The sequence below is a fragment of the Chlorocebus sabaeus genome, chromosome 14 (genome assembly GCF_047675955.1).
Source record: "Chlorocebus sabaeus isolate Y175 chromosome 14, mChlSab1.0.hap1, whole genome shotgun sequence".
Lineage (NCBI taxonomy): Eukaryota > Metazoa > Chordata > Mammalia > Primates > Cercopithecidae > Chlorocebus > Chlorocebus sabaeus.
This window is the reverse complement of record NC_132917.1, coordinates 89,359,277-89,374,301: the sequence shown is the minus strand read 5'-3', so window position 1 is coordinate 89,374,301 and position 15,025 is coordinate 89,359,277. Positions and strand designations below refer to the sequence as shown.

Here is a 15,025-nt window from a genome sequence, read left to right as displayed (position 1 = left end):
CACGTGCCTATAGTCCCAGCTACTCGGAAGGCTGAGGCAGGAGACTCGCTTGAACCAGGGAGGCGGAACTTGCAGTGAGCCAAGATTGCACCACTGCACTCCAGCCTGGGCAACAGAGCGAGACTCCATCTCGAAAAAAAATAAAATAAAAAATAAAAATAAATAATAAATAAGTAAATAATACATCCATCAGCCTAAAAGCTCCTTTGTGACACTGAATTTTTAAACTTGAAGTGGAGTCTTCACATTTATTCCTAACTGATGGTTTTCAGTGTAGCATTCCAAAACGTCAAGGTCATTCTGAATTTTCTTCTGTCATCTTTTATATTGCTATGCTAATCTCTGAGTCATCTGCAAATTTCAGAGTATATCTTAGGTTAGGAACGAGGAAGGAGGAGCAGATGTCCACCTGTGGGGCATCAAGGCTCGTACCAGGAATACAAACCCAAGGCTCAGGAGAGAATGGGAGGAGAGCCAGGAGGTGGTCTGGGGAGGGAACAGTTAGACACAAACACAATCATGCTGTCTGTCCCTTGTAACCTGTCACTCGTAACTTTATGCTTGTCTGTTCCAAGGTCGCCCATCAGAGAGCAACCCCACACCAGAACTACTCTCATATTTTACACCCAAATTGACATTTTAGAATAGCCTAGTACAATATCCTCATCTTTTTATTCATATACATATATTCACAAATTCATATTTCATGTATACACTAATATGTGTGCCTACCAAACAAAAACATTACTCTTCACAATTCTGTTTTATTGTTTTAAATTTCAAACACAAATGAAAATCACCTAGGTGAACACTTAGAATAACAAATTTTGAGTCTTCATCTTTATAGTCACTGCTTATTTCTAATCTACTTAAAAATGTGGGAATATACGGTATCACAAGGATTGGAGACATAGACTGTGGCCAACACAACCTGGAATAACTCTGAAGTTTAAGAATTTACTTTCACAATGAACACATGTAGTTGAGTCCACATGGCTGACTGTATAACCGAACGTCCTCAGAATTAACTTCCAGGCAGAATACAATGTTTATTAAAAGATAGGCCATTTTAAAATGTGCTAAAATGAGGTTTACCCAACAGCAGTTTTTCAGAACTTAGACTCTTACGGATTTTGGAGTGAGGAGAAGTATTTTATCCTTGACGTTGTTTAGAATTGCTGGTACGTGGTGAAAACAAAAAAAAGATTGACTTTTATTGTTTTTTGTTTTGAGACAGAGTCTCGCTCTGTAGCCCAGGCTGGAGTGCAATGGCATAATCTCAGCTCACTGCAATCTCTGCCTCCCGGGTTCAAGTGATTCTCCTGCCTCAGCCTCCCGAGTAACTGGGATTACAGGCACCCGCCACCATGCCTTGCTAATTTTTGTATTTTTTAGTAGAGATGGGATTTCACCATGTTGGTCAGGCTGGTCTGGATCTCCTGACCACCTCAGCCTCCCAAAATGTTGGGATTATTTTCAATTCTGTGCAAAGACCCCTTACTAATGACCTTATTGTAGACATCAGGAATGGACCCCTCACACAACCCTGTCCTTACTTAGTCCATGCTGCTTGTGAGGTTTATTACAGCAAGTTTTCCTAGCCTGGCTCCAAGAGAAAGAATATGTCTCCCCTGGCATTTGCCTCCAAGCTCCCATGAACTAACTTAATACACTTCTACTAGGGCCTGATTAGAGAATAATCTATCTGCTATTAACTGTAGCTATGTTATGTTCCTAAGAATAAATTCCAGTGACATGACCCTCATGTTCTCAAAGTCACTAATAACCACCGTGACCAGGAGACAGAACCTTAAGGTGCTGCAAAGCAGCCTTCAGACCCAAGATTGGGTGACAGGAAGAACATTATACTTATATAATCATTTTATCAGGCTTTGGATCAATTCATGTTAAGTCCATGAAATTCTTTGCTATCAAAGAATTCATGTTATCTCATGAGATTCTTTGCTGTAATAAACTTCAAATACTTTTCATAAAAAGAAAATGTGATCAATGATTTCTTTTCCCATAGTGAACTTGGGTGGGTTCCAAATATGAACCACCAAATAGTTCCTTCAGGATCACAGATCTATTTTATATCCCATTCTGTAATTTTGCTAGGGCCTAGAGCCAATTTTTAAAAGCTGGAGAAACCCGGGAAGCATTGAGTTATCTTTCTTAAATGTAGGCTTCCTTTGGGATGAAGCTGACCTTCTCTCTATGCCCGCAGCTGCTGGTAGGGCTTAGCCACAAGACTGGAGCTGGGGAGAAGGAGGATGCAGAGTCGGACTTCTGGAACTTCAGTGTGCACACACATCACCAGCAATTTTGTTAAAATTCAGGTTCTGATTTAGTATGTGGGGTGGGGGCTGGGAGTCTGCATTTCTAACAAGCTCCCAGGCAATACTAATGCTTCAACTTTGAGTAGCAAGAATGTCAAGATGAGAGAAAACCCAAATCCTGCTCCTTCTGGTGGGATACACCGAGATGTGTCAAGCAGACAGGAAAGGGAAATGTTTTGTTTTATTTCAAATCTAGTCCAAAAATTTTTTAAGCCTCTCCCTCTGGTTTCCATCTCCCCTCTTTGGCATGGGGTTGGGTGTTATGGAAGGTCAAACCTAGAGTTGGTCAGAGCTGGGTTCTTCTCCTGACTCCAGTATCTACTGGGTGTGTAACCTTGAGCAAGTCCCCTGACTTCTCCAAGCTTTTGTTTCCTTATGTGAAAATGGGAGTAGCAACACCTAGATCTTGCTATCTTTTAGACCACTGACCAGTACTTTTGAATGAAATATACTATTTTTAAAAATTCAAGCAAGATGAAAATTACAAAGAAGTTCTGAAATCTCACCACTCTCATAGTGATTTTAGGGTTAAAAGAAATCACACGTGTAAGGTGGTCAGCGCAGAGCCTGGCACTGGATAAGTGCTCCGTGGACATCAGCCCAAGCCACCCATCCTGCCTGTCACTCAGACAGGGCTGGGCCAGGTTGATCACCCACCGAGTTCCTCTCATCCCCAGCGCCAGCTTATTCCAGGCAGCTGCCAGAAAGGAAGACAGCCCAGCTATAGGAGAACATCGTATGGGGACAAGGGCACTCCCCTGACAGAAATGCCCATCCTGGCCAGGCACGGTGGCTCATGCCTGTAATCCTAGCATTTTGGGAGGCTGAGGAGGGCGGATTATGAGGTCAGGTGTCCGAGACCAGCCTGGCCAACATAGTGAAACCCTGTCTCTACTAAAAATACAAAAAACTAGCCAGGTATGGTGGTGGGCGCCTGTAATCCCAGCTACTAAGGAGGCTGAGGCAGGAGAATGGCAGGAGAACCTGGGAGGCGGAGCTTGCAGTGAACCAAGATCGCGCCACTGCACTCCAGCCTGGGCAACAACGTGAGACTCCATCTCAAAAGAAAGAAAGAAAGAAAGAAAGAAACGCCCATCCCTCCCCCATCTTACTGGCCCCAGTGCAGGAGAGCGTCCAAATGACATGAAGTCCTAAAGTCACTTTTTGGATTCCGAGAAAGAGCATTTGTCCCAGGCAGGCTTAGCTGGGTGACCTTCAGCAAGTCTCGTTTCTCCCCAGTCTCATAGTCGTATTCACACCAAAAGGTATCAACTCCCACTTACACAGCACTTTGCCATTTCAAAGAGATGTTTTTAGTGATTCCTTTTTTAAAAAATCTTCACAACAACCTTTAGAGTAGCCACGATCATTATCCTCACAGAGATATTATTCTTTTAAGAGTCCCTGACGCCGGATGCTACTCCCAGCACACAGAGGGCGGATGCAGCTACAAAGCCCACCTGCTTGGCCTGCAGCCTTGAATGTGCCTGCTCCAGCAGCTGGTCCCCTCTCACTCTGCTCTAAAGCCCTGCTGGACTCTGTGATCTGTCAGAGTGAAGAGGGCTGGAAGGGCAGCTGCTGCTCAGCTCCTTGTATGGAAATAGTTGCTCACGGACAGATACATGCAAAGACAAGGTGCCTGCATGGTGGGCAAACCCCCTAAAAACTCAGCAAGAGAGGACTGGACCAACAGTTCAACAGTTCTGTCTTTCAGGGCTGCTTATAAACTCCCAGCCTGCCGGAAGGTCTCTCCTCAAAAATTAGAGGGAAGTGTCTTTTTTTTTTTTTTTTTTTTTCTTTTTTAAGAGACAGGGTCTTTCTCTGTCCTCCAGGCTGGAATGCAATGGTATAATCATGGCTCACTGCAGCCTCAAACTCCTGGGCTCAAGCGACCCTCCCACCTTAGCCTCCCAAGTAGCTGGGACTACAGGCGCAGGCCACCAGGCTCAGCTTGATTTTATTTTTTTTGTAGAGACGGAGGCTCATTTTGTTGCCCAGGCTGGTCTCAAACTCCTGAGCTCAAGCCATCCACCTGCCTCAGCTTCCCAAAATGCTGGGATTACAGGCATGAGCCACCTCGCCCAGCCTGCGAGTAGGTGTCTTAAAGAACATCCCGTCCCTCAGGTACCCAGATAACTTCACAATATTTTAAATTCTTTTTCTCATTCCTTCTTTTTTTCTTCTTTTCTTCTGTTTTTCCTTCCCTCCCTGCCTCTTTCTGCAGGTATTTATTGAGCATCTGTTATGTGCATTGAGCTAGGTAATAGAGGGCCTTAAAAGATAAAGGAGACACCGACCTTGCCTTCAAGCAGTCCCTAGGCTGGGATGGGACATAAACACGTATAAACAAGGCAGGACCCACAACATTCCACGAACATAGTAACTTGCTGCAAGTTTCGAGGAAGAGAGACTACTTCAACGGAGGTAGGGGAGGCAATCTAGAAAGGCAATCACCTACGAGATGAGGAGGCATTGTTCTGACCTCGAGAGATGGGCTGAGTTTGTACTCAGAGAAGGTAGAGGTCTTCCAGAAAGAGGCACTGATATGAGGCAAATGTGTCCATGTCAGGGTATACATATAGGAGACAAAGGTAGCCACTGGATGAGATCATGAGATTCATGTTTGCACTGACTCTTAAATACCTTGACATAAGAAGTCAGTGGGGGCCAGGGGCAGTGGCTCACACCTGTAATCCCAGAACTTTGGAAGGCTGAGGCAGGAGGATCACTTGAGCCCAGGAGTTTGAGATGAGCCTGGGCAAAATAGTATCCAGTAGAGAACACTGTCTCTACAAAAAACAAAAATAAAACATTAGCCAGCCATGGTGGTGGGCACCTGTAGTCCCAGCTACTCCAGAGGCTGAGGTGGGAGGATGGCTTGAGCCCAGCAGGTAAAGGCTGCAGTGAGCAATGACTGTGCCATGACACTCCAGCCTGAGCAATAGAGTGAGACCCTATCTAAAAAAAAAAAAAAAAAAAAAAGAATTAGAAGGTACTGTTTTCTTGGATCAAGCCTGGACATTGCCAATTTATTTTTAACATCCCTTTTTTTTATTAAAACACCAACTCTCAAGATTTTCTCTGCCACAGCTCACATACCCTACAAAGACCTGTATACATTTACATGACCTAGCTGAAGCACACCCCTCAATTCATGTTCAGAACACATGCTCGGATGCGAGTGGGTAAAGATAGCATTATTATGGGGACAACCTGCCATTTGATCTAATCCATCTTTAAAAGGCAATCATTCTCAGGCTTCTGGATTTAAGAATTATTGAGCGATATTTAGCAATACAGCTCACGACAGACTGTAACATGTCGACATGTCATGCCTCTGCAGCTGAAAGTGCCAAATGAAAAGCAGAATTCTAAATCAACTGTGGTTATTCTCAACATCCAATGCAAACATTTAAGGCTGTCACTTGAATACTTTAACACTTACTCATTTTCTGAACTAATTGTTCCGGAATTTCTCTAATCCTTTCATTAAATTATTTCCATTTATAGCATCATTTATCCCCCGCTAACCAACCACCAGCTGTTATCAGATTAAAGGCCACATGTGTGTTTGTGTGTCTGCCAGGGCTAATCCTGCCATTGCCACAGGCTCACACAGAATTACACTGACTAAACCCCACCGGCTCTGCTGCACCTAAGAAAGCTCATAACTGGTTCCATTTTCAAAAAAAGCCTGGTTGTCAGTAATTTCTTTACAAATACTCAACTGTTTCTCATGTTCCCCACTATCTTTTTACCTATACACACACTATATATACATAATCTCCTGAACACTTTCAACTTTGTAACCAGAATAATTTAGAGACTCTTCAAGTTTTTATTTAAAGAACTTAAAAAAAATCCACTAACTGTCCTTGCTCCTTCTTAGCATATTTTGTGATGAATTGGATCAATCTAGAAAATTCTTATTGGTTGGGGTAGACTAAATAATAGCCCCCCAAAAATTGTCAATGTCCTAATCCCCAGAGCCTGTAAATAGGTTACATTACATGGCAGAGGAACTTTGCATGTGTGATTAAGTTAAAGACCTTGAGACAAGGACAGTATCCCGAATTCCCTAGGTGGGCCTAATGTAATTGCAAGGTCCTTCAGAGGAGGCAGGAGGTCAGAGGGGAACAAGATGTTACAGTGCTGGCTTTAAAGATTCAGGAAGGGGGCCATGAGCCAAGGAATGTGGGCAGCCTCAAGAAGATGGAGATAGCGAAGAAACAGAAGTATCAGCCTGTTTTTAGACTTCTAACCTCCAGGACTATAAGATAATAAACTTGTGTTGTTATCAGCCATTGAAGTTACAGTAGTTTGTTACAGCAGCAAAAGGAACTAAAGGCTGGGTGCCTAGGGGCTCATGCTTGTAATCCCAGCACTTTCGGAGGCTGAGGCAGGCAAATCTCTTGAGGTCAGTAGTTTGAGACCAGCCTGGGCAACATGGTGAAACCCATGTTCTTTCCCTCTCTCTTTCTCTCTCTTTCCTTCCCTCCCTGATTCTTTCCACAAGTATTTATTGAGCATCTGTTGTGTGCATCGAGCTAGGTAACAGAGGGGAGAACTAGACATAAAGGAGTAATAAACAAATGAGTTATGCATATACTTAAAAATTGAGGGCATCAGCCGGGTGCGGTGGCTCACACCTGTAATCCCAGTACTTTGGGAGGCCGAGGCAGGCGGATCATGAGGTCAGGAGATCGGACCATCCTGGCTAACACGGTGAAACCCCGTCTCTACTAAAAAATAAAAAAAAAATTAGCCTGGCATGGTGCAGGCACTTGTAGTCCCAGCTACTCGGGAGGCTGAGGCAGGAGAATGGTGTGAACCCGGGAGGCGGAGCTTGCAGTGAGCCGAGATCATGCCACTGCACTCCAGCCTGGGCCACAGAAAGAGACTCTGTCTCAAAAAAAAAAAAAAAAAAAAAAAATTGAGGGCATCAAAAGAAAACAACAATTCATGAAAGAATAAATGTTAAAAAACTTTCACTTCTCTAATAATAAAAAATTCAAGTTAAAACAATACTAAGATAAGTTTTAACAGATTTAATTGACAAACATGAAAAAGTGAAATAGTTTTCTGTGTTGGCCAGTATTGGGATGAGGAGGCAACTCCTGTGCTGCTAGTAGAAAAATGTATGTTCTCCTTTGGTGAGGTAATTTGGAAATCTATATCAAAAGCCTTAAAAATGTCTTTTGAATTCAAAATTTGTACTTGTAGGAATTTGTCTTTAATACATAATCAGAGATATATGGGAAGATCTACTAGGAAAAAGAGCAGACCCTTGACATCCAAAACAAAGTATCTACGAATTAGTTCAGCCCTTGTAGAAAGCAGCCTGGAGAGTTCCCCAAAAACTAAAACTAGAATTACCGTTCGACCCAGCAATCCCATTACTGAATATCTACCTGAAGGAAAATAAATCATTCTACCAAAAACACACGTGCACTCATATGTTTATCACAGCACTATCCACAGTAGCAACGACATGGAAACAACCCAGGTGCCTATCAATGTTGGATTATATAAAGAAAACATGGTGCATATATACCCTGTAATACTACACAGCCGTTAAAAAAGAACAAAATCATGTCCTTTGCAGCAATATGGGTGCAACTGGAAGCCATTCTCCTAAGCAAATTAATACAGAAACAGAAAACCAAATAACACGTTTTCATTTTGAAGTGAGAGATAAACATTGGGTACATATGGACACAAAAATGTGAACAATAAACACTGGAGATTCCAAAAAGGGAGAGGAAGAGAGAGGGGCAAGAGTTGAAAAGCTATCTATAGGGTACCATGTTCACTACTTGGGCAAGCAGGTTATTAGAAGCCCAAACCTCAGCATCCCACAATATGCCCATGTAGCAAACCTGCACATGTACCCCCAAAATCTAAAATAAAAATTTAAAAAAATATGGCATCTAATTAAATTAATATACAAGTCAACAAAAAGAATACTATGCAGCCATTAAAATGGTGTAGAAGGATATTAATGGTTTTGAAAGTTGTTCACAACATCTTATGAAGTAAATAAAACAGGTTTCAAAATAATCCAGCTTTTTTGAGAGAAAAAGTATATACAACTTAATTACATTGAACTTGAAATTATTAAATGCACCATTTTTATTCATTACTAAGAAATTTTAAAAAATCTACCAATTAAACCATAATGAGCCATAGATTTTAGGATACATTATGATTTCAGAGAAGTTAAAATATGTATTCTGGAATTGATAAATATAGCATATTATGTATGTCCCATTTTCCCTCCATTCTGAAATAAACTTCTTTTCCCATATTTTAATATCCAGAATTTAGGGATATTTTGTGTCTTACAATCAAAGCATACATTTAATGTAGTGTTTCTGCCAGGCGCAGTAGCTCACACCTGTGATCCTAGCACTTTGGGAAGCCAAAACCGGCAGATCACTTGATGCCGGGAGTTGGAGACCAGCCTGAGCAACATGGTGAAACACTGTCTCTACTAAAAATACAAAAATTAGCTGGGTGTGGTGGCGTGCACCTTCAGTCCCAGCTACTCGGAAGGCTGAGGCAGAAGAATCACTTGAGCCCAGGTGGCAGAGTTTGCACTGAGCCGAGATCTCACCACTACACTCCAGCCTGGGTGACAGAGCAAGATTTCATCTCAAAAAGTAAAAATAATAACAATAATAATGTAGTGTTTCTTCCAGGACCCCCACCCCACCTATAACTCACCAGAATCAAGAAAATATTATACATGCATTATATTTGCATCAGAAAACAACGAGGATATACACCAGAATGTTAATAGCTGGGTTTTTTTTTCCCCCAAATGATAAGATTGCGGAGAATTATTATTTTCTTCCTTAACAACAATAAAAAAAATCAGCATTGCGAATTCCCAGTTTGGCCCCATGCTATGTAGAAGCTAGGAGGATCACTTGGGCTAAGGTACCACAGAGCTCCCACTCACTGTCCTCCTGAGAACTGGAAAACCTCAAAGTGAAGAGTTAAAGGGGCAGAGAGCAATTTTACCCACTCATGCATCACCCCCGGTATCTCAACTACCATAAAATGGTGTGTCAAAAAAAGGCAACTCCTTGGTAAAGGTACTTCACTCCCTTCTAGCACCCAACCACAATGCCTAAGGGGATGGCAAATAGACTTCATTTTTAAATGCTAGTTCTCCTTGATTGGTAGTAGCCCCCTGGAGGACCTGCTGGAAGGGATTCTGAGGCCAAATTGGAATTCAGGAGGAAGATGTGCCTGATTGATTAGTCATGCCTAGCACTTAATCCAAGTGCTACATAGTAGCTAGGCCTGAAAGAATTTTCCCAGCTTTATTCTTGTTCTCTTACCTTCAAGAAGAGTACCTGTTTTTCTAACCATCAAAGGTGAAGAGATCCTAACCAGACTAAGGACCATAATTTAAGGGCCTGGAATGTTACTGTTAATGCTAAACTAAGCCCATTCTAGCAAAGACACAATTCAGGTTTACAAACCAGCATTTCACAGTATGGCATTATATTTTAAAGTCAAAGAACACATATATTACTGGCTTAGTAATTACACTCCTGTGATACACACCTCATGTATCTGCTTTCCAAGAGATAGGAACAAAAATGTTCATAGCAACCATTCACAGGAGAATGGAAAAATAAATTTGGTACACAGACACACACAAAGTTTATTCACTTTATTAGTTTCACAAAACCATACGGATGAATAATAAACATTTGAGTGAAAGAAGCAAGTGACATAAAACCACATATAATATTGTACCTTTGTTTGAAAGATCAAAAACAAAACATAACTAATTATATATCGTTTAGAAATATGTGACTGTGATTAAACTATAACTTTTTTTTTTTTTTTTTTTTTTTGAAACGTAGTCTTGCTCTGTCACCCAGGCTGGAGTGCAGTGGCACGATCTTGGCTCATTGCAACCTCTGCCTCCTGGGTTTAAGCGATTCTCTCGCCTCAGCCTTCTGAGTAGCTGGGATTACAGGCACCTGCCATCATGCCCAGCTAATTTTTCTATTTTTGTAGAGACAGGGTTTCACCATATTGGTGAGCCTAGTCTTGAACTCCTGACTTCAGGTGATCCGCCTGCCTGGGTCTCCCAAAGTGTGGGATTACAGGCATGAGCCACCACACCCGGCCAAAACTATTATTTAAAAGGCAGTAGAATATACGACACAAAACCTAGGATAATTACCTTTGGAGCAGGCATGGGACAGGATAGAGAAGATGTAACATATTGGAATATTCTAGTTAAGTTGGTTTGGTGTCGATCTATTGCTATGCTTTGTATAATATATGTTAGAATATATACAATATAATATATAATATATATGTTAGAATATATAATACACAGTTTGAAAGAATTAATTTTCATTTAATGCAGTGCTCAATTAAAAATATAATCTTTCTCCGCATTTCTGTGGAAGACTAGGAAAGCCTGTCTTGCCATAACATGGATTAGAATAAGCCAGTTTTATACAGTGACTTTTGTGGGTGACTGAGTTCCACCTCTGCAATCAAGTTTCTCATCTATGGTGGCTGAGCCTCACCTGGAGCCTAAAATGCATAAAACTTTCCTTTAATGCCTCTTTGGACTCTCTCTGGTATAACCAAAGAAAGCATAGCTCCCTCATCTGTGCAGTGACAAGTTTGGGTAAAGCATTTTTTGAAAAAAACTATCTCTTTTAGATTTTTTTTTCAATCATTTTAAAGGTCATTTATACCATTTATCCCACTTTTATTACTACTGTAAAAAAATATGATTTTATGTAGTATAATAAAATGTACTACATTTTATTGTACAAAAAACCTCAATGTACATGAAGTGTTTTTATAGTTGTTACTTCAAATGAATGACAAATTATTTATAATAACAAAAACATGGAAACAATCCAAATGGTCAGTCATCAGCAGGTAATAGAAGAACATGTAGCTCTCAAGTACTGTCTCTGAAGAGTGTATAATAGCACAGAAGATGTCAAAATTATTAAATGAAAAAGCATAATGGCTTGTATAATGAGTATATTACAGCCAAATGAAATATGTTTTAAAACAAACCAAAAATAGAGACTCGACATGTTAAGAGTGGTTATCATTGTGTGATATCTTACCTTTCTAAATTTTCTAAAATGACAATGCCTTGCTTTTAAAATGGAATGAAACACCATTCAACTTTAATCTTCTTGAAATGGAACTGATTGGCTAGATTGACTTTGGGGAATTGGAGGCAGCAAATGGAGATGTTCTTCACAAGGCCAGGCAGTAACTTACTGGCAGCACCAGGATTAGTGTTGACCGTCCTTGTGTTTCTGGGTTGTGTTTTCACTCTGAATCCAGCTGGCTCCCTAACTGTACTCACCCCTCCCCTGACACACACACATACACACACACACACAATTAATGAAATAAGACAAGCTCCCCCTGAAAAAGTCACCTCAGCCCCATATATTCCTCGGGTGGTGGTAAGCCATATGCCCCAGTTCACACCCTTTTCCCTGAAGGTCTTAGTGGGCAGGAAGACAAGAGAATGTGAATACTAATCAAGTTATCTCTGAGAAGCAGTGCCCTTTCCCAGGGTGGTCAGTGCAGCCAGTCAACCACAAAGCCTAGGTTACCAGACTCAAACCACATAGATGTCAAGCAGGTCACCCCAACCTTGATCTCAGAAAATATTGACATTTTAATGTGATCACCATGTAAGTTTGTTTAAAATTAAGATTTATTACTAATTTAAAAGCTTGGTAGTCTAGTGTGGCCAATGTCATGAGGAAGAGGGAATGTACATTTAATAGAGCCTGTTTGAAGAGCCTGTAAAACTGAAAACATCACATCCTATGGCCTAGCAATTCCTCTTCTAGTCCTATGGCCTAGAGAACAATCACACCTATGTACAGGTAGACACAATCGAGGATTTTCATTTTTTTTATGAAAAATTAAAAACCACCAATTGTCTCTCAATAGGGGAATGGATAAATAAAATGTCATATATTTATAGGGTGAAATATTTAAAATTAAGATTGGTGATTCATATAGCATATGAATCTATATGTATAGCTCTATAAAGGAAATAGATCTTTGGAATTTAAAAGAAGTATCTATAGATTTATAGTTCCTGCAAGGATAGACATCAAAAACATGTTGTTTAAGGAAAAGAGCAAGTTCTAAAACGACATCTGAAGTATGACACCATTCTGTAAAAAAAAAAGAAAGAAAGAAAGAAAGAAAAAAAGAAAGAAAGAAAGAAAGAAAGAAAAGCAAACTACAGCCATCCATTTTGATAAGTGCAGATATATACATGTAATAGCACAGGAACATTCTAGAAGGAAATACATTGAAATAATAGCAAAGGTAATATCTGAGGAAAGACAGAGGAGACTGGGATTGGGTGATACTTTGATTTTTCAAGGATAAGTGGATTCCTGCGTTATTCATAATTATAAATATACAAGCAGTTTATTATTTTTTAAGTCTCAGCAATTACTTTATCTGGTAATATATTTATAATAAAAAGAAAGCTAAAAATATAGAGCTTTCTGTCGAAAATTGTTTCCCACAGCACCACACCCACCTTTCCACTCCCAGCACACCCTCTCAGCCAAGTTGCCCAATGTTGGGAGAAGGTGCCCCTGAAGCCTTTGCTCACCTTCACCATCCTTCTAGGAGCCACAGCAAATCACACTGGCAACGACCCCTTGCAGAAAAATTTATGCCAGAAAAATTAGCTCTCAGAAGTGTCATTTTGTTCAAAAAAGAGCACATGAATTTTATCCCTTCCCCTGATGATTTTTGAGAGCAAAGTATTTTAGAGTTTGGCACCAGCCAAACCAACAGGAGAGAAGGCAACTCCCCGCATTTCATACCTGTCAAAAACCACTGCGGAATAAGCCCGCTCAGCAAAGATGACATCTGCAGCCCAGAACTCCTTGGTGGCCTTCAGACCCCTGCCTTTGCCCTCAGCAGTGAAGACCTCCACATTCTCCATTCTCCCTATTGTCATCTCAGAGTCTGTTAGGCCAGCGCAGCAGATATTTAACACTGAGCCAAGTCTCTTGTCATTGCTATTTCAGCACCTTCAGCATCCCAAAGAGCAAGACTATAAATGGACAAGCCACCTCCCCTTCCCTGCCCGCTCTCAGCCACTGGGCCCTCACCTCCCCCTCTGCTCCTTTTTCTGGAGGTGGGAATGGGACAGGCACGAGAACAAGTGAACTGGGAAGGGTTTCATTCATCACTCAGCAAAGCTAACAGAAGAGAAAATGACCATGGCTTAATATGGTTCTGGGATAGGACCTGAAAAGTTTTGAGAGGTTCCATTGCAAGCAGAAGCTCTGTATATGCTAAGTTCTGAACTGCAACAATCCTGTTCGGCTTTAGTTGGAGTAGGGAGCATTTGGTCAGGAGGGTATTTTTAGCAGCCAGATGCCTCTGTCAATCAAAAGCAGACAACTGGAGTGGTCCAAGAGAAACAAGGTGATATTTGCTGCTCTGGGACCCTTCAGCTGTCAGGCTTGCACTTTCTCAAGTGAGATGGGCCCCTTGCCCCACCCTTTTCAGTCTCTCTCCCAAGGGTGGGCTGTTTGCAGGAAGCAGCAGAAGCTAAACTGAGGGCTGGGCACGGTTGCTCATGCCTGTAATCCCCACCTTGGGAGGCCGAGGCCGGTGGATCACCTGAGGTCAGGAGTTCGAGACCAGCCTGACCAACATGGTAAAACCCCGTCTCTACTAAATATACAAAATTAGCTGGGCGTGGTAGCAGGTGCCTGTAATCCCAGCTACTTGGGAGGCTGAGGCAGGAGAATTGCTTGAACCCAGGAGGCAGAGGTTGCAGTGAGCTGAGATTGCGCCATTGCACCCCAGCCTGGGCGACAGAGTGAGACTCCATCTCAAAAAAAAAAAAAAAAAAAAAAAAAAAAAAAAAAAAAAAGAAGAAGCTAAACTGAGAACTGAGCCCTTGGCATATACGTAACAGTACTATTTAGGCTCCAAGGGGGCATTTTTCCTCTTCAGTGTCACCTAGGTCTCCCACAGCACCCCTACCCCACAGCTGTTCTTAGCACTGCTGGTGATGCTGGTATGCAGGAGGCAGGCTGGATACAGAGAAGGCAGGCTTTAAAAATAGCAACCCCCATCTCTATCTTTCTATCAAATTTCCTTTAACATGTGTCTGCTGCCAGGAAAATACCAACGTGCTCTGTCCTTCTTCTTACTCAGGAGTGAGGACACTGGAAAGACGAATCTAAAATCCCCATTGAACTAAATGCCACTGTTCTTGGCTATCAGGCAGCTCTCACTGAGGTTTCAAAGAAAGACACTTGCAGATCTGGAGCTCTGGCTTGACTTCCATGTAAGATTTTTAGTTCCTGGGATGCATCTACTTCCCAGGGGGCCAGTGGGCGGGGGCATTTCCTGGATCTTTCTGAGTGTATGGTTTCGGAGTCAGATGAATCTGGGTTTGAATTCCGAGCCTGCTACTACCACTTGAGACGGAACCTGTGAAACAAGGGTGATAATTTCTACCTCACTGGATTGTGAGAGTTAGATAATATGTATAAAGGACATAACACAGCACGGAGCACTTCATAAAGTACTCATTAAGTGATAGCTATTTTATTTTATTTACTCTGTCACATTGTCCTCCCTAAACTATCAAGATGTACCAGAAATTTTAACAT

At 41.5% G+C, this 15,025-nt stretch overlaps 1 protein-coding gene across 2 annotated transcripts in view; it reads right to left on the bottom strand.

Moving 5' to 3' along the window:
* Positions 1 to 13,360, bottom strand: part of SMYD1 (SET and MYND domain containing 1) — a 43,394-nt gene extending 30,034 nt beyond the window's left edge. For both annotated transcript variants that reach the window (XM_008008495.3, XM_073023333.1), the window contains exon 1: positions 13,214 to 13,360. In XM_008008495.3, coding sequence (XP_008006686.1) covers positions 13,214 to 13,350 — 137 coding nt within the window. In that variant the 5' untranslated portion in view covers positions 13,351 to 13,360. The remainder of the gene's footprint in view (positions 1 to 13,213) is intronic.
* Positions 13,361 to 15,025: the final 1,665 nt, after the last annotated feature.